General features: G+C 35.4%; 1 protein-coding gene across 1 annotated transcript; it reads right to left on the bottom strand.

Moving 5' to 3' along the window:
• Positions 1–921: 921 nt before the first annotated feature.
• LOC147067847 (glutamate receptor ionotropic, delta-1-like) lies at positions 922–17575 on the bottom strand. The gene is made up of 9 exons (XM_085952483.1): positions 17439–17575; positions 16752–16876; positions 12666–12759; positions 11017–11191; positions 9550–9671; positions 8595–8697; positions 5948–6056; positions 2102–2286; positions 922–1161 (listed from the first exon to the last, which is right to left on the bottom strand). The coding sequence occupies exons 1-9, from the start codon at positions 17573–17575 to the stop codon at positions 922–924; spliced, it is 1290 nt and encodes a 429-aa protein (XP_085808609.1).
• Between the last annotated feature and the right edge of the window lie 1705 nt (positions 17576–19280).

Raw genomic sequence — 19280 nt, 5'->3', positions numbered from 1 at the left:
CAATGTCCAAAACGTAAATTAAGATTTTTCAGGAGTTAGATTACTGCTATGACTGCAATTTTATGCTTTTATTATGAATAAATCGTAGCAAATAAAAATATTTTTGTTAAATTAAAGACTAAAATATGTACTTAAGTAACGTTTCCTCTAAATTGTTAATTATTTTCTGCACGTGAAACACGGTTAAGTAATTTGTTCTGTAGGTGTGCAGATAATAATAACATGAGCAGTATTTTTTTTCAACATTTTAACATTTTTTCTGCGTAGATAAACGAACTCGCCAAATAATAATGCCACGAAAGAAAAAATGTCTGGTATCACATACTATTTTTCACAAAATATCTGTGTGCAGAGGTTGAAAAGAATTGTGCGGATACCTACCAGTGGCGTGCGGATCTATGGCGTGCGGTATATTATTATGCTCTACATGCCCAAAAATAATGGATCTTGTATAATAGTAGAAGATCATGTAATAATTAATTGTACAATCGTATGGTATGTATAAGTAAATTATTCTACAATGGCACCATGGGCGATTTGCATGTGTAATTATTATTGTTTGCTAAAATGCCTGTTTCAATGCTGTATAATAAAACTGCGAATCGCTTTTACTGTACCTATTGTGCCACAGTAGATTTTATTACCAATAAATGCTACTTAAATTTACAATTCAAAGTTTGATATTGTGCTACGTATTAATTTAAATAAATATATCAGAGCTACCAAGTCACAACACCTCATATTAGCGTATTGTTTCATCGATCAACACCTGCCAAGATTTAAATACACAGTTACAAAACATAACGTGGATAATGTATTGTAAATACCAGGTATATAATACGAGTATTATGTATTTTCTAGAAAAACCCTACGAGAAAAGTTACCGCACGCTTCTGATACCTACATAATATTACTACTTATTCATTTTAGGTAAGGATAAGGTGAAGAATATATTATAACTTTAGTCTTTTTCTTGGGTTTCCTACAAACTTCATATCCAAATGTCAAAGATGCAGCAATTAGACCTAAAGCCCAAATATAAATCACTCCCTGGAGGGATCTGGTGCCAATGGCTAGCGGTCCTGCACCATCGCCGCTCCGACGTCGTGGGGAAAGATAGACTCCTAGCTGTACGGCGAAATTAGAGTGTTTCAGCACGACCTGAAAAAGCAACCGTTATAATAGGTACATTTAGGATTTAAATGCATTATACAATATTAGAATTACTCAAAACAGTCAACGTTAAATAAAATTATACGATGGATATTAAGATGTGTTTCTGTGAGGCAGGGGCGCACACAGAAAATTATTTGGAGAGGTTCATTTTGAAAAAAATATAATAATATATGTTTTTTATTGATTTTAAGGCGGAAGGAGGCGGGAGTAACAAAATCTAGCAGGTGCTATGACTTCCAAATTTACCCCGCTCACGGAATACCGCAATTTTCCAGGTACTTTCCCTATACCCAGATAGTCCGCACTTTAATCCTGGTCTGCAGGTATAACTAAGGGTATTCACTTACGCCTTAGTACGAGCTGTCGCATCCACAGGTGAGAGTATCGAATACGTGTGGCTTAACGGCCATAATTATTAGAACCGTTAGTGTCCGTTTGTATCGCTCGCACTGTCTTGCCTTTTAGATACGACGCATCGGAAAATTAAAGCAAACATTGGAAGACCCAGATATTGTAGCAGTTTATGAGTGCCATCGGTTTTTCAGCGGCCACAAGCCTTGCGTTCGACAGCAATGTTCGATTTACCTAAATAATTTGTATTTTTTCCATTTATGAGTGGGGGACCTGACCCGAACACCCCCTCTCTTGTGTGCGCACCTTCTGTGAGGTGTAGAATCATTATAGATAATAGCCCTTCCAAGCCAAAACTGCCCTCTACCACACCCAGTCTTAACCAGTTTATCGCGGGATCCTACGTTTGGAAGCAAGAGAATGGTTTTATGACTGGGAATGTCACATATATTTAACATTTTCCCCTTTATTTGTTGTCATGTGTCACGCAATATGAAACAATATTTTTTTTATTGTTTACGATAAATGTTATTTTACAATTTATTTCTATCAGAAGATAATTCATTCATAACACCTGAGTTTCCCAAGCATGTAACAGCCCAGACTGGTGAAGCCTACCGAGCAGCGTATTCATTCTACGGCTGAATGGGGAGCTTTTTCTTGCCATGATGACGCACTGCTCCCAGTAAATGTCCTGCTGCATCAGTTGAAGATAGGGGATCGCACTTTCCGTCACATATTCTCCAATAGCGTAATGACCTAGCGGATATTACATATACTTATTATGAAAATAATTCTGAAAGTTTAATACTATTAGTAGTTACTATAGGTATCATTAATACATATGATATAATTCAACGACTCTCAACCCAATTCTACAAAGAATGCGCACTCGTTTACTGCGCTGTGTTCCAAATTGAAAATATAATATTTATGGTAAAAACTGTTTGATAAATTTACAACACATTAAAATTGTTTCGCTGTCTTCTACAGAAAAATTCGCCACACATTGAAAGGGCATCAAATGATATTTTAAGTGACGTGTAGGTATTTACATTTTGTTGCATGCCCATGAACGAGCTTTAATTCTTTTTGCTCATGTGCAGCAGAGAGTAATAGTAACTAGGTAAATCAGTATTCATCAGTGTTTCTCAACCTTTTTACACATGTGGACCGTTTAAAATTGGAGAAACGTTTTGCGGACCGCAACCACAGAAATAAAACAAATATTATTTATATACTTAGTAACGTATAATGGTGTTTAATCGCAGTTGATTTCGTCACTGAAAACCATTAATCTATTTTAATAACAAAAACACAACGCACAAATACTTGCAGGTGGACGAGTTTTGAAGATTTTATTGGATTTTTTAGCATAGGCATTTGGATATCAAAAATTTGCGAACCACCAGAAAATGTCTAAGGACCACCGGTTGAGAAACACCGCTGACTATACAATAATATCATAGACGATTCGCGGGTGTATTGGAATTATTTTCAGCAATGCCCTTCAGTGCCACCCTATTTTGATTTACCTGTACCTAATATTGTCTTATTCTTCTCAAAACTTCAGAATTACCTAGATGTAGGTATATAATAAAATATATGTACTTTTTTGAAATGATTACAAAAACGCTTAATATGTTGCATTGTTCAAAGTACATAATATATGTAGGTACCTACTTATTTATTATTAGATAAACTAACAATAAACATGTCAATACCCTTGTATCTATAATGTGAAATGACAATTAATGCGTGTGATAAGAGGTGACTGAAATGAAACTTATTAATCTCGAATTATTTAGAGTGTATTTTTGTAAGTGCAGCTAATTTATTTAAGACAAAATAATTATTTTTATTTTTTATCTGCTCTCGGTTTGTATAATTTAAAAAATACATTGATTGGAAACAATCTTAAATTTAATAAATAAACTGTTACAAAATTAAAATGTACACATAATTTTGTGCTATAGCATACAGAAAGAAGGCAATAAAAAGTAATGCAAGGAAACGTTCAAACATAATAATATACAAAATAAATATCGAAAATGTCTCATATTTACATACACCTAGACTACGTCTGATCTAATGTCTATAATCTAAAACTACGTCCAAATTTAGTGCAACTTATATTATCATTATTATAATTACGCTCACCAACATGCCATTGAAGAATTTTGACGTAGAGCGAGGGTATATTACAGACGTGGGCAAATGCGGCTACGAGAGCCGCATGCGGCTCTTCGTTGGGTTAAGTGCGGTTCTCTCTTGTACTATACTTGTGTATACTAATATTTTTTCAAGTTTTCCTTTCTAAATATTGTGTGTAAAAAGTGAAAAGATGCGCGTATACGATTGCAACTGTCCTTTGACAGTTTGTTGCGGACAGCAGACAGTTGCGTCTTTACGCACGTATTGGTGTATTCGTACATAATATGTATGTATTTTTTATACTTTATATGGCAATTAAGATTTGTGTATTTAATACTACACGAGAACGTGATAATGGTGTGGCTCTTTATATGAAAATGCAAAATGTTGCATCGTTGACCTTATGTATACCCATCCCTGGTATATTATCAGTGACGTCCCGTGGGGGTAGGCAGATTGAGCGTCGCTTGGGGGCGGCAGATACTCGAAGGGCGGCAAATCGAGGAGAATCATTTGGTATTATATAGAAATAGCTACCTAAACTTAGTTATATTATAACCAGAGCTTTGGAGATGTTTTGTTCCGGATGCTTTTTTTATTATTATCCAGTCGGTACTCTCAGCGATTTTAGTATGATGTCACCACGCTCCACTAGAGATTTTTTTATTTTATTTTTGACTGCTCGGTTTCGTATACAAATGCTAATAAACTTGGCGCCTATACACATTATGAATATTTTTATAAATTTAAAACATCACAAACGAATAATAAATCAGCCATAATAATATAATGTCATTTACTCAGATTAAAGAGTTCCTTTCATAACAGTGGTAGGTATAATGCGCAAAAACCAATAATTATGTCGCGCCATAGTTATTAAAAGAAAATAATATTATATATTATGGTCGTTGGTAACGAAACAAGGAGAATTTATGGTAGAGATTTATAGGTAGGTAGGTACATACCGTATTTTTTAATTTATCCAAATATTTTTGCCAGTCATTCACGAGATTTAAAAGTTGCCGGATGTACCTATTGCAAATAGATACCTATTCATAATGATTATTATTCCTTATTGAAATTTGACATAATCAATTAGTATTCGTGCATATAATAGGTATTTACGTTAAGTACCAGCTAATTGTAATAAAAATGTACACTAGTAGGTATCTACCTAGATTATATCATATTTATCGTGCTGTGAATACAATACTGTGCAATACCTTCTTTTAAGTCGTTTTTTTTGTAAACATATTTTTTGCTGATAATAGTGTGGATTTGTAGTTTATTTCAATCATCAACGGTTGAATGTTGAGACCCTTAATTAATAGTGTATTTATGATTAAATTTAGGTTTATATTAAAAAAATAATGAGGAAAATTATTTTGTTTACATGTTGTAGGGTACAATAATAGCATAGAAAAAATGGTGTGAAAATAATACATCTGCGTAGGTATTACTAAATGATACAAACCAAATGTGTCAGACATATTAACCAAATGGCATCTTAGACTCTGGTGATTTGGGTAAGTGTCTAACTAATATTATATTTATTCGCTTATTTATTTATTGATATCTAAATTTAATTTTGTATGTTTCAGCTTAGTGGTAGGTGTATATTTTATTAGTAATGTATCCAAACCATGGCCCCCACAAGGGGGGGGCTGACAGGGCTCTAACCTGGGGCTCGGGCTCGATAAGTGAGATAAACACTTATCACAAATTTGCTCTAATAGCAAAAAATTCGCCTGCGGCGCTATTTTCCTTCAATAATGATATTATTTAAAATTATGTGGTTACACAATACAATTTATAATTGTGTAGCGATACTCAAAAACTCCACAATTCAAGTGTATGTATTAAAATATACAAAAAAACACTAAATATACACATCAATTTTAACGCGTACACCATTTGGAAAACATTACTGTAGAGCGTCACACTGCTTTTATCCTTAGCGATAGGTAAGGGGGGGCAAAGATCCTAACATGGGGCCCGCTTCAGGATGAGGGGGCCATGCTTCATACAACACATTTCTTAGATATTGGAGTAATGAAAGGATGATAAAAGAATGGGGCGGCATTTTGACGCTGCCTAGGGGCGGCATTTTGTCTAGGGACGTCACTGTATATTATATACGCGAAAGGAAGGAAGATATTCTTAGTTACCTTTAGTTGATTTAATTTAAGGTAAAGTACATAATTCAAGATTTATGTATTTACTAAGAATAGTAAAATACAATTTATAAAATATGATATTATTTTACCTGCCGGTAGCCGTTCGATGCTATAAGCAAAGTTTCTTGTCTTTCCTCTCGATTTCAAAAGTTTATCAGGCCATTTTTTGAAAGTTTCAACTAATCTCATCATATTTGGCTATAAAATAGAAGAGCATAATATTATTATTGTTATTTATATTATAATACACATACTTTACTATTGATTAAATATCTCTTTTTGTTTGACCTATTCTATTCTTTATTCCTTTTAACACTACAACAGGCCTATATACCAAATGAAAGTAGTGTAGTTTAACAATACCTAGTGTTTTTCATAATATAAGTGAAACAATCATAAATACCCGGACTTTGAGAAAATCACATAAATATAATATTGTGTCCTTAACGGGATCGAACCCGAAGCTCCCGGATGAAAGGCCAGCATCTTACGCACTGTACCACAAGAGCCGCATCTCGTATACATCAGGCGATTTGCGGAATAATTTGCTAGAATGCCTGTTTCAAGGGTCTAGGACGATTTGGCACCGCGAACTGGCCTCCGCCGATTGGCCTCCGGTAATTGGCCGCCGATACAATCGGACGCCGGCCCAATTGGACGCCGACCCAATTCGACGCCGACCCAATTGGCCTCCGGGAGGATTGGACGCCGCACAGTTGAATTAAATGCGCAAAGGAATAGACGTACGTTACGATTTGTTGGAGTAAGTAAGCAAGTCAGTTTAATATGCTTCTATCTTCTCAGTAGTTACAGTAGTACCTTATACATTTCGCACTTGACACATTTTTAATATAGATTGAGAATAATTATTATGCCTTATGATGTTTATTAAAAGAAAATAAGTCTTCCCTCGCTAAAACTTAAAGATGTGCATAATCAATTAATTTATTGTTTATACACGGGTACTTATTTATATTTACAACAAATATTATAATGAAGCTTAAACATGTATATTATTATGCATAAATGCGTATTTTAAGATAGTATGAAATTAAAAACAAAATATTAAGTAAGTTATCTGCTAAGTATAAATGTTTCAGTAGTTTGATTGATAAACTACTTAGGTACTGGGTGCTGGACAAAATCCCGAAGGCCGAAATCCCGAATGCTGAAATCCCGAATGGCCGAAATCCCGAAAGCCTAAATCCCGAAAGCCGAAATCCCGAAAGCCGAAATCCCGAACGCTGAAATCCCGAATGGCCGGAATCCCGAAGGCCGAAATGCCGAAGGCCGAAATCCCGAAAAATAAAAATAATACAAACATCAATAATTGCGCAATTTTTGCAAGAGACATAAAACCCATTTTTTGTGGAAATATAAAAAGAAATGTAAAATATAAACATCAATAATTGCGCAATCGTGAATTGCGCAATTTTTGCAAGAGACACAAAATCCATTCGTTCTATAAAATGGTCTCTCCTGAAAAAAAATTGCGCAATCGAAAAACCCATTTTCCGCAAAAATGGGATTTGTCTCTCTTACAAAAATTGCGCGCACGATTGCGCAATTATTGATGTGTGTATTTTACATTTTTTTTATATTTCCACAAAAATGGGTTTTTGTCTCTCTTGCAAAAATTGCGCAATTATTGATGTTTGTATTTTTTTTATTTTTCGGGATTTCGGCCATTCGGGATTTCAGCATTTGGGATTTCGGCCTTCGGGATTTCGTCCAGCACCCAGTACCTAAGTAGTTTATCAATCAAACTACTGAAACATTTATACTTTGCAGATAACTTACTTAATATTTTGTTTTTAATTTCATACTATCTTAAAATACGCATTTATGCATAATAATATACATGTTTAAGCTTCATTATAATATTAAGTCGATAAAACGCTGAAATATAATGTAATTTTCATTCTAACATCTAACATTATTTTTAATATTTGTTGTAAATATAAATAAGTACCCGTGTATAGACAATAAATTAATTGATTATGCACATCTCTAAGTTTCAGCGAGGGAAGACTTATTTTCTTTTAATAAACATCATAAGGCATAATAATTATTCTCAATCTATATTAAAAATGTGTCAAGCGCGAAATGTATAAGGTACAACTACTGAGAAGATATAAGCATATTAAACTGACTTGCTTACTTACTCCAACAAATCGTAACGTACGTCTATTCCTTTGCGCATTTAATTCAACTGTGCGGCGTCCAATCCTCCCGGAGGCCAATTGGGTCGGCGTCGAATTGGGTCGGCGTCCAATTGGGCCGGCGTCCGATTGTACCGGCGGCCAATTACCGGAGGCCAATCGGCGGAGGCCAGTTCGCGGTGTCAAATCGTCCCATTCCCCTGTTTCAATGCTAGCAAGCAATAACAATAAAATTGAGAATCGTTTTTGCTATACCCATGGTACCACTGTGGAATAATTAACCTATACAATATAACAAGGTTTTACAGATGTGAGAGTTAATTGCACGTATCTGCCAGAGTTAAGAGTTTCGAGTGAGTTAAGTCGAGTTCGAGTATTTTTTAACCCTGGCATACTTGAGGTCATTGCAGCGGTGAAATTATTCAATTCTTATTTTTGTTTCGCTTCTTTCTATTTACCTATAAGTAATTTCTCTCATCCCGCTTACCCACTGAAGCGCCTAATCAGGACTAAAAAATACAATTCTACTGAAATCCCAATCAGAAATGATTCATTAATATGGAAATAAACTTACGTCAGTTGACAGCAAGATTGAAAAAATCCAAGCGTCATGAGTGGCTCCCCAATCAAGATTGCTGTTCACAAGATCCTGAACTGTATTTATGGGATCTTCGTATCTAAAATGAATGAAATCAATACTATTCATGATTTTCGGAGTTTTTTGAATTGTTGAATTTATACATTGTTTTTGTGTATGTATTTGTGTTGCAACATTTTCATAGTCAATCCATGTAAATTAAGGTCTTTCAATCCTTCTTTGTTCTCCTGGGTAATTAATTAATTATCAGAATCGAGTGGATTAATATAAAATGTTATAGATAAAAATATGTGTATCTGTAAACTATTATATGGTATCTACTATCTGTTGCATAAACGTTTTTTCCTATTACTAAGGTTCAAATAAAAAAACAAGTAAATGGTTGATAGTTCATTCTGATATTTGTCACAATATTGATCTAAAATCATCACCAAATGCTTCTCTATCGTCGGTTTCCAGTTATAAATGTATATTTATATTCAATTATGAATTTATCAAAAATGCCATAACCTTGTAGGTATCATAATAGTTGGTTAATGCTGATGCAAAGAATATAGAGACGGGGTTCATATAACAAAAATATACCTACGTTAAGGTCATCGTTATATTATTATTAACTTAATTATATTGAATTAATTAATAGCACCTACTTGCTAATTCGAAAAGCAAAGATTTAGAAAGCTCTTAGCTTTGAAACTTGACATTCTGATATCCAATTTCTTAAAATATATGAATCATTTTTGGAAAATTATTTTTTATTTTAAAAAAATATTTGTCGTTTTTATGAATGGAGAAAAATATATTTTTCGGATATTTGTAAAATTGATTATGTAGTTTACGATTTAAATTAAAATTGTATTATTTAGGAAGTATGCATATAAAAATGCATCATTTAATATGTAGTTAATCAGTTTTAACAAAAATGTATTACTTAGGAACAGTAATACTGCTGGATAGTCCACTGGAGTATGCATTCGACAGCATGAGGCTCAGAAGCAAAAGCCAGCTCAGCACGTGTCGAAAGGCTGGCGGAGGATTTTTAAATGCAGGAACCTAAAACAATATTATTATAAACGTGTTAATGCTGAGACATAGTAATGCTCACGTTTTTGTCAGCATATCCACGAGCCGCGTACTGTACAAGTTCTGTACAATGCTATTATTTTCTCTTTTGAGTAAAATGAATTATTATTTTTATTTACATATAGATAATGTATCATTCATTTTTAGATTATACGGCATGCGCCACATCTACCGAATGTTTGGACGGCCCACCACTAGTACATGTTATGTTTTCAATGAAGAATTTTACGTACCTGGTTAAATAATGTTCCTATATTATTAGCCTTGAATAAAAAAAACATTAAACTAAATAATACTAAATTTGATTTAAAGATACGGCCTGAATTAGGTACACAGTCAAAAATTTGTACTTCTAAAATTTTAATATAATATATAAGTGAATTTGAAAAAAAATTCAGTTATAATACGTCACCCGGTTATAATTAAATGTAATTAAGGAAGCAGACCAGGGTTTGCGATGTAATAGAGTCCATTAAAAGCCTCAAATGGAGATGGACTGGACAGATTGCTCAGACAACATAGAAGAGACAATCGTTGGACAAACCATCAGTTAGTCATCCAGTGGTATGAGGTAGACCTAGAGGCGCTGGATCTATGAAATGATAAAGTTCTGCGGAAGTACGTGGCAATGCAACGCACAGGACTGAGTGAAGTGGAAGCAGCTTGAAGAGGCCTTCATCCAGCAGTGGATAGATTCAGGCTGGTGATGATGACTATTAATTAGATTTGAGATTATTTGATTTTGAAGATTTAATTTAAATATTAAATACGATATATTATGCCAGAAAAGAGTTCCGGGTTGCAAATACTAATTATTGTCGATTGATAGAATAATATGGCAATGCCTAATCGATTCAAACTAAGGGACGATAATTGCTGTCTATGTGATGGCAATGCGTCTCAAATAGTTTGACATATCATTAACGACTACCCAATACTACAAAAAGAGTGAGGATAATAACGAAATGGACCTCCAAAAGCTTTACAAAATACTTCACAATATAAGTACTTATCATACTTACTTATTATAAATGGGGAACTAAATAAATAACAATTATATGGTACTCACTACAGACTCCATCCAAATTCGTATTGTAAATACACTACTCAAGCATTTTTTAAAACAGTGTGAATATTTTTCAATCTCTCGAAACCCGAAATAATAATATAATTAGGCAACTCATTTCTATATATAACATAAGTACCTAACGTATATATTTTCAATCTAATTTATTCTTGAATAAAATAGGTATAACAAAAAGATACACATGTAACTTAATATTAATTATCATATTATAGAAAACGCAGAAATTACCTGCATTAACATAATCCCTATGATAGCAAAGGTGGCGTCTGTGACAGTGTAACGAACTTCTCCAGTCTTGGCTGTGGCGAACAAAGCAATAGCACCAAGACCACTCGCTATGAAGAGACTGGACCACATTACGCTGTCGAATGGAAGAATGGGTAGAAGCCAGCTGGGAATCAACCTAAAAGCCATTCAAGCTTGTCACAGTGAAGTCAAAAACACAACCATTGAGATTTTACCAACCTTTTATTATGCATTACATTCAAGAATCCAAATGTCATACGAATATTCTACGTCTCGTTAGTGCGTAGTAATCTAGAATATGTGTCTTTTATATGGAGTCCTTGTGAAGTTTCCTACAAACTTATTTTAGAGCGCGTCCAGAAGAAATTTCGGCACTGTTCGTTTATCAGGAATACAGCGGAAAACACATTTTGAAAATACCCGATATACTGGATTATTTGTTAGGTTGGGTTAGTTTAGGTTAGGTTAGGTTGGGTTAGGTTAGGTTTGGTTAGGTTAATCTAACAAATAATCCAGTTTATCGGCTATTTTCAAAATGTGTTTTCTGTTGTATTCCTGATAACCGAACAGTACCGAAATTTCTTCAATGTCATTATTTTAAAACATATAATTTTTTTTTTCAATAATTTGTCAAACGATTACTTTCCGACTGCCTTTCTAAAAGGAATGCTCACTTTTCACTCTCTTGAATGTGAATCTCGTAAGTCAATTCTATTCCTGAGACATTTTTGCCAGCCATGACAAGGGATGGTTTCCAATCCTGGCATCCTAAATGATTAACATGTATATTATACGCCTATCATTTACTTACGTTGTCGCTCGCAGCCATGTCAGAACTGTTTCCTCGGGTAAAGCCTATCATGCACAATTAGCAAGGCGTGGAAGACTAGTCAACGCGCTCCCCAAAGAGATAGACAATTTCAGTGATATGATGTGTATTTTGATTTTGAAACTTTATTTGACTGTATATACCTAATTGTTTGTGTTTTTATTTTTTCTTCTTCTCTATTATTTGTGATAGTATTATTTGTTATGATGTAAATCTCATGTTTTGAAAGTCATGAACTTTGATTTGATATATAATCCAAAAATTTTTGTTTTTTTAAATAAATAAATAATTTTATTAAACTTCACTGGATCCCCATGAAACTGTATTTAAATTAGTGTCAACAGCTTTCTTGTATATTTTCCGTAAAATCAGAGCTTAGAATTATTGTGTCCTGGTGCTACTAAAGTGGTGACAAAATGTTTAAAAATCAACTAACTTTTTTGTTGTTTTTTTTGTTGATTACGATTTGTGAAATTTTTAATTAATTCAGAATTTATTAAATTTATTTTTTGTAACTTTGTAAATTATTTTAAAGTCTTGTTATACTTAACTGCAATTGTAATATTGTATATATATTATATTTCATTAATTCAAAGAAAATGTTAGATTCAAAACAGGTTTTATAGAAATGCAGAAAAATATAAATGTTTTCCATGAACACCAATTATTATTATACGATATTTTTAAATGATGTCAAAAAATTGGATATCCAGAATTTTGATATTCAATTGTATGTTCAAGTTTTTGCTTGAAAAGGGTTGAGATATTGGAATTGATTTTTGTTGATGAAAAAATGACTTACTGTGGCGCTGGAGCGATGCAGGTAATTCCAGTTCTTACGATGGGCATTGAAAGATCAAGAAATAAATATTCATGGTACCAGGAATACAGGGCCCCTACAACAAATATACAAATATATTTTTTTATTTACTCCACTTGAATTGACTCAATATGTCCACTTGATACCTCCACGTTTCTACGTGTATAGAGGACCCCTTAAGGGCAAAGTACGAGCGAATCTATGGATGCCATATTCATGTTTCTTATAGTCCGCCAAGCCAAATTTCCGTCCATCGCCGCTCGATCAAGTAGAATGCTCTGTACTTTTATTTATTGACTGAAAAAATGTACAAATTGCTAGATAGGGAGATAAAAGTTGGTCATGCGAGATTGGTATGATCGAGACTCGAAGGAAATAATTTTAGTTTTTAAATCGTATTTGTATTAAGATACCTAATGTTGCTTCTTTTGGGCTCAATTCCTCCGAAATCGCTGTAACTTTCGACTACCTGGCAAAAAGGTGACTTGGACGACCCTTATGGTAAAACCCAGGTAAAGGCCAAGCATTCTGCCGCAGGCGAGAATGACAGAGAGGGATGAGCGTTCAGGGGTAGATCGAGAGGGACATACGTTAAAGTGCCCACCACCACCCGTCATATATGCACAACCGTGGATATGCACGGCCGCTTTCTATGACGCTTTAAACGTGTCTGAAAGAAGTGATTTTAAGTGCTCATTCCGTCCCAAGACGGAGCCGCACGGGACTGATGCTGCAACCATGCACCGTAGTGCTGAAAGAAGAAAGTTAAGAAAGAAAATGTTTGTTTTTGGACTGGCTCTGCTGTCCGCTGACGTTAAGCGCTTTGTGTACCCGCATACTGAGTGTCACGAATTGAAATGGATGAGTCTACAGAAGAGTCGGGACTATCCCGCTCCCCATACGACGCTGCAAATTTCTCAAATGCCGCAAAGTTGGCCTCGGTTGCTACCAGATCTCCATGACCAATTGGGCCCGTGTGAGGACGGACCCTGGCAAACAGCTCCGCTCGTTCGAATTCCATAAGCGGGCAATCCCAGAGGATGTGTTCAACATCTTGGTGGTCATGCCCGCAGGTACAACCCGGCCCATCTACTATCAAGCCAAACTCGTGGAGTCTGGCGGCGAAGTTGCCATGGCCGGTGAGGAACTGGCTAATCCAGTGCGAAGGTTGGAGTCTTCTAGTTTGGTGCCTGCAGAATACGTCTGGAAAAAACGGTAAGTGTGCCGCCCCTTGGGGGAGGCGGTCCACCTCGCCTGCCATGCCGCAAATGTGGTCTTGTACACAATGTCACTTACAGTCTTCCTGTAAGGAACGTCCTCGGATCTCTGCGGTGGTGTCAGATGGACACCGGCAAGTATTGTGCTGATCCCCCTCAAGAGGAGGGTGATCGATCCTCTGACTTGGACGTGCAGATCGAGGGGTAGCACCCCCGCGAGTACGGCAAGCGCGTCAGTAGAAGTTGTGCGGTAGGCTTTGGTAAGCGAGATCAGCGCAAGTCGCTGCCCGCTTAATAGTGCGCGTCTCACGAGAGTTAAGGAGTTTACTCGAGAATGCCAAATGCTGGAGGCGTAACCGGCAATTCCCATGAAAATTGCGCCGTATGCAACCTTAAGGGCTCTAGGCTTAAGTCCCCAATTGCTGCCCGCCATTCGGGCCATTCTCTGATAGGCCGAATTGGCCTTAGAGACGGCCGTCTTGGCGTGGTGAACGAAAGACAGCTTGTCATCAAGAATTACTCCCAGATACGTAACCCTTTCGGAGAAACGCACTGAGGTCTGGCCAAAACGAACCGTGGGCGGCCGTCGAGTTATGTTGACCCGAGAACTACCCCTGAGGAGGACAGCTTCCGTTTTGCTCGGGGCAAAGGTCAGCTTGTTCAGCAACCCCCAATTAAGGATTCTGCCCAAGGCGTCCGTGGCTGCACGCTCAAGTGCCGGTCGGCTGGTCGCCCCAACAAGCAGGAGCAAGTCGTCGGCGTACGCAACGAGCGTGCAGCCCGGAGGCAGTGGCAGGGACAGAACGTCGTCAACGATAAAGCTAAAAAAGGGGGACATAACCAATGTGGCAGGCAGTACGTCGAAGCCTTTCGATCCGTGATGGACATGGTGTCCCCGCGCACCGCTCCTAGTGATAATTTTTGCTGAATTGTAAAATAATTTAAGAGTTCGCGTGCTACGTACGTTGAGGAAGAATTCGCTAATGTTACGAACCAAGTGATAGATCCTAAAATTTTAATTGCCGCAGCCCACGGCGCTCATCATTAACAAATTTAGGGTTGTTGTAAAATTATTCATGTGTATTGATATTGTGTATCTGTGTGTATATCGAGTAACCTAAACTGTTAAAAATAAAACTTTCTGCTAAGATTTGTGATACGAACAACGTGTGTTTCATTTTGAATATCCACCATCGTCAATTCTACATCTTAACCTAACTGTCAAGACCTAACCTTACACTGAACGTGCTCTACTAACCCAAAAGCCAGCTTCGATTGACCGCCCTGAACAATTTACATCACTGAGCTAGTCGAAGGGTGGAAGCTGGTCGCGTGACTCACACGTATCGACCGAAGGCGCGCTGTCAAGGGCGTCATTAACGTCAGGTCGACCGGAGAGTTGAGCACGGAGGTCGGATCGGGCTGTGCGGCCCCAACTCCCCTCCCTACCCGGACTTCCGGGGTGTCACACTGATAAATTAAAAAAACATTGGTTTGAAAGGTCTCAAATAAGTTTTTGGACTGAACGGGCTGATTCTACCAAATATATTTTACTTTAAGCCGGCGCTCCATTGGAACGCAAGTCAGACGATTTACAGTCTTCGGACTTTTTTTTCGCGTGGAGCACCCCAGATCGGCTGACTTTTTAATCCGCAGACCAGGCTCGCTGGATTTCAAACATGTTTGATATTTTACACTCCGAGTTGCCAGACTTCGTCCGTCGATCACTATGCAAATTCGATTTGAAATAATTACGCGATCATTCGGACCGAAAAAAATCTTTAATTGTTTTAAACATTTTCATTGATTCATTTGTTAATTTACACATTAGAAAATGAGAGATTTATCAAAAAAATTTTTATTTGTATTTATGAAATTCATAAAATGAAACGAAAAACTTGTGTTGTTTTCACTGCTATATTATTTTATGCAAGTCTAGATATAAATAACACAAAATTATAGGATTATCGGAAGACTTTACGTTAATCGCAACTTTTGACTTTTGACAGCTCGACTTTTTTATTTGTTCGTTGATCAGTAGCAGAGCATAGACAAATCGGACGATTTATTGTCCTCGGACTTTTGGCTCGCCAATGGAGCGCTGGCATTATGGGTAAAAGCTAATCCAGCTGTCATACTTGCGAATATTTGTTGTCTTTGTGACTATGCTATTTGAGATAAAAAGAACTTTTTATATACAACGTTTTTAAATTTTCTGTTGCATCACATAAACTTGACTTGACTAGCTAGCAAAAAAAATTGTACTTGACATATCATATTGATTTCCATAGTAACGCACGTATATCTTAATAATTTAGTTGCTAGGACCCTAGACCCCTAGCAACCAATAATGGTGTCGAAATAACTTTTCATATAAAACAGAATTAACTGAAAATGAATTGAATTCTACCTAAAGATGGCTAAAAGTATTAAAAAAATGCATTGGCATCGTGTTCTGATATATTATAAATGTTTTAAATGTCTAGCTAGTCGGGAAGTTAGTTAAAAATCGATTGCAAGATTTGTACCGGACAAAGAACCACCGGACAAATAAGAATAAGAGCTAAGAAAAACGTTGTAAAATGATTACCTACCACTGGTGTTATTTAAATCAACGCAATGATATTACTAACATTAAGTATATTTTGTGTGAGGATTAGTTAAAATTTTAGTTATGACCTCACATCACTTTGTAGTAATTATTAATGATAAATCGTCCCGGAAAATGTGTGTTCTTGTCATACTTTGCTTTTTTGCTTTTATTTTTGCTAAATAAGCTATATAAGAATGAAAATAATCCATTATATTTATAGTAATTAGGATGATAGTAAGTAAGTATAGAAGTTTTTACCGAAACCAATGTCAGCTTTGTCCATAACGATGTTGCCAAGAATTCCATTTCCGGTCCGATTATCCCAAATCTCACCCCATTCCGATTCATCATCCCGTATGATTGTCATGGTGCAGTTGCTCCAGCTTTCCAAGGAAAATATTATAATTATATAAAAAATACGTATATACTAATATCAAATTAAATAACTATTATGAATAGATAAAACTTTGAAGTGAGACTTGCATTTTTAAAAATACCATGTTCGTCACTAGATATAAGACGACATAAGATCATAATAATATGGACTTCCACAGAATGGAGGCTGTATCAATAGATATACATTTTTGAGAGTAACGGATGTTAGCCACTTGCCTATTATTTTTTATTTTGCTTATTTGTTATTTTTTAAAATAACAGATGGTACGTGTAGTAAAGTCTCATTGTTTGAATTACTACGTAGATTACACGTGGATATTATAGTCTAATTAAAATTATATACGTATTATGTTAAATAAAAGGTTTCTATAATTAAGTATGTTTAATTTCTTTCTCTAAATTTTCAGGGTTTAAAAACCATTCCGTTTGGTATACACTCGATTATCCATACAGAGTCCTCATAGCGGATAGCCCATGTTTGAGAAACTATTAAAAATTGTCTTCCATCCATATATGGATGGCTTCTACACTAGATTATAAAGGTCTTACTTGCAAAATTCTAATCCGAATCTCATTTCGGTTCCATCAAGTCCTATTATCTCATCATTTTCATCCAATTCTAGTATCGCGTACGGTTTATAAGTAAATGTGGCAGTTTTCAACACCTTTCCTTGTAAGTCAGACATTTTATCAGGAAACAAATTTGCATTCAGTTCATAAGAACTGTTTTCAACGTGCCACGTGTCCAGAATTAACGTTACATTGCCATTTGTACCGACGTATTTTTGTGTTGCCAAATCATATGCATTAGAGCAGTTATCATTAAAATCATCACACTTCGGTAATATCAATAAAATATCCGGTATAAATTCAACTTGTCGCATTTTTAAAATACCAATGAGCTTTTTTTTAGTAAGCATATCATTAGATGTTGGTACGAATACGAGTTTCCGGTTCCCTCTTCTTTGATTCGTCACGTGAATGTTTTCGTCAAAAGCGTCTATAAATTGACTGTGATTATTCACTCGTATGATAAAATCGGAACATCCTATGTCAAACGAATTCAGTATCATACTTGATAAAGCGTGTTCCTTTGATGAAATGTCATTGTATATTATTGGTAATGATGAAACGTCTGCAAGGAATTTAGTTGAGCTGTCTGTGAAGATGGAGAGGCAATATGTTTTCGTAAAGTATGCTTTTATTATGATGTCGAGTAAGGTCTGCATCGGAAAATCTGAAAGAAAAATTATTTTTAACTAAGAGTTTTGAGGGAGAATTTGGCAGCTTACTCTCTTTGTTATAAAATATTATACTTGAAAGTGATTCCACGATATTTTAAGTAAGTACGATTAACTTAAAAAAATGGAAAAATAATATTATTTTCTTTGTTGGTGGCATTGTTCGTATGTAAATAAAAAAAATAACATTACGGCTTGCCACCATTGTCGTGTAGCTTTTGTTGCTTTTTAGAGCTTGTTCAGATGACGCGTGTCTCGCCGCGATACGTTGCGAATGTATGTGGACAGTTCAATGAGGTCACCTCTACCTCTACCGTGCGCGAGAAGTGACACGCGGCGATTACATGTGGACGGCTCAATGAGGTCACATGCACCTGGAATGCGTGCGAGTTTGCGCCATCTGGATAAGGCGTTAGGCATATTTGGTATTTTATGTGATCGTTTATCTAAAATTATGATGGATCATTGTCTAAAAAATAAATATTTTAGGCTTGTCACTGCTAGTCGTTTTTATTCTAATGCGGAATTTTTGAGTTATTTTAAGTTTCGTATTTTTCCGCTAGGTGCCTCTGGAGGTAGAGTATTCACCTTAATTGAAGAGAAACCATTTTAGTATAAGAAATCTAAATATGCAGTGCTATATATATTGTATAATAGTTAAAGAATATTCTATAATAATTTAGGCTGATAAAAACTTTTCAATAAAACTTATAACAACACTTTACCTAGGAGACACGGGTTTAATTAGCCAAGACTATGAAATAAATTAGTAGTATATTAAGAAGAGTGTATGTTAAGTAGCCTTTCCTTTGTAGGTAACTAACTATTTAATGAGGAGAATGGTGTGCAACTATTCCTCGTTTAAAAATGGCAATATAAGCTACATTCTATGAAGACCTGTAATATTATTATATTATACGCCAGAAGTTTAAATGATTATTTACGTTTACTTTACTTAATCTATTATAACATATATTATTATACCGGCGGTAACTACGTCCATTTTCAGATTATTAAATTCTTCTACGTTTTTTAAAAGTTTATTTTTATATTGTTTTTTTATATAATATTAAATCACAATGATAGAAATGACTTTAATCTGCCAAGCAAACTTTAAATGTAAACTGAGAATGCCTTTCACTTAAAGACG

The sequence above is a fragment of the Rhyacophila brunnea genome, unplaced genomic scaffold (assembly GCF_057557595.1).
Source record: "Rhyacophila brunnea isolate RB1 unplaced genomic scaffold, BYU_Rbru_1.0 scaffold_3, whole genome shotgun sequence".
Taxonomy (NCBI): Eukaryota; Metazoa; Arthropoda; class Insecta; order Trichoptera; family Rhyacophilidae; genus Rhyacophila; species Rhyacophila brunnea.
The sequence above is the reverse complement of the archived record's forward strand: the minus strand, read 5'-3'. Positions and strand labels throughout refer to the sequence as shown.

Excerpts from the sequence above, each read along its gene's own strand:
- LOC147067847 (XM_085952483.1), bottom strand. The coding sequence starts at position 17,575 with ATGTCTGACTTACAAGGAAAGGTGTTGAAAACTGCCACATTTACTTAT. Across the intron at positions 12,760-16,751 it reads CAAAGCTGACATTGGTTTCG|GGGCCCTGTATTCCTGGTAC; the intron begins GTAAAAACTTCT and ends TATTTGTTGTAG. Across the intron at positions 8,698-9,549 it reads AGCAGTATTACTGTTCCTAA|ATACGAAGATCCCATAAATA; the intron begins GTAATACATTTT and ends CATTCATTTTAG.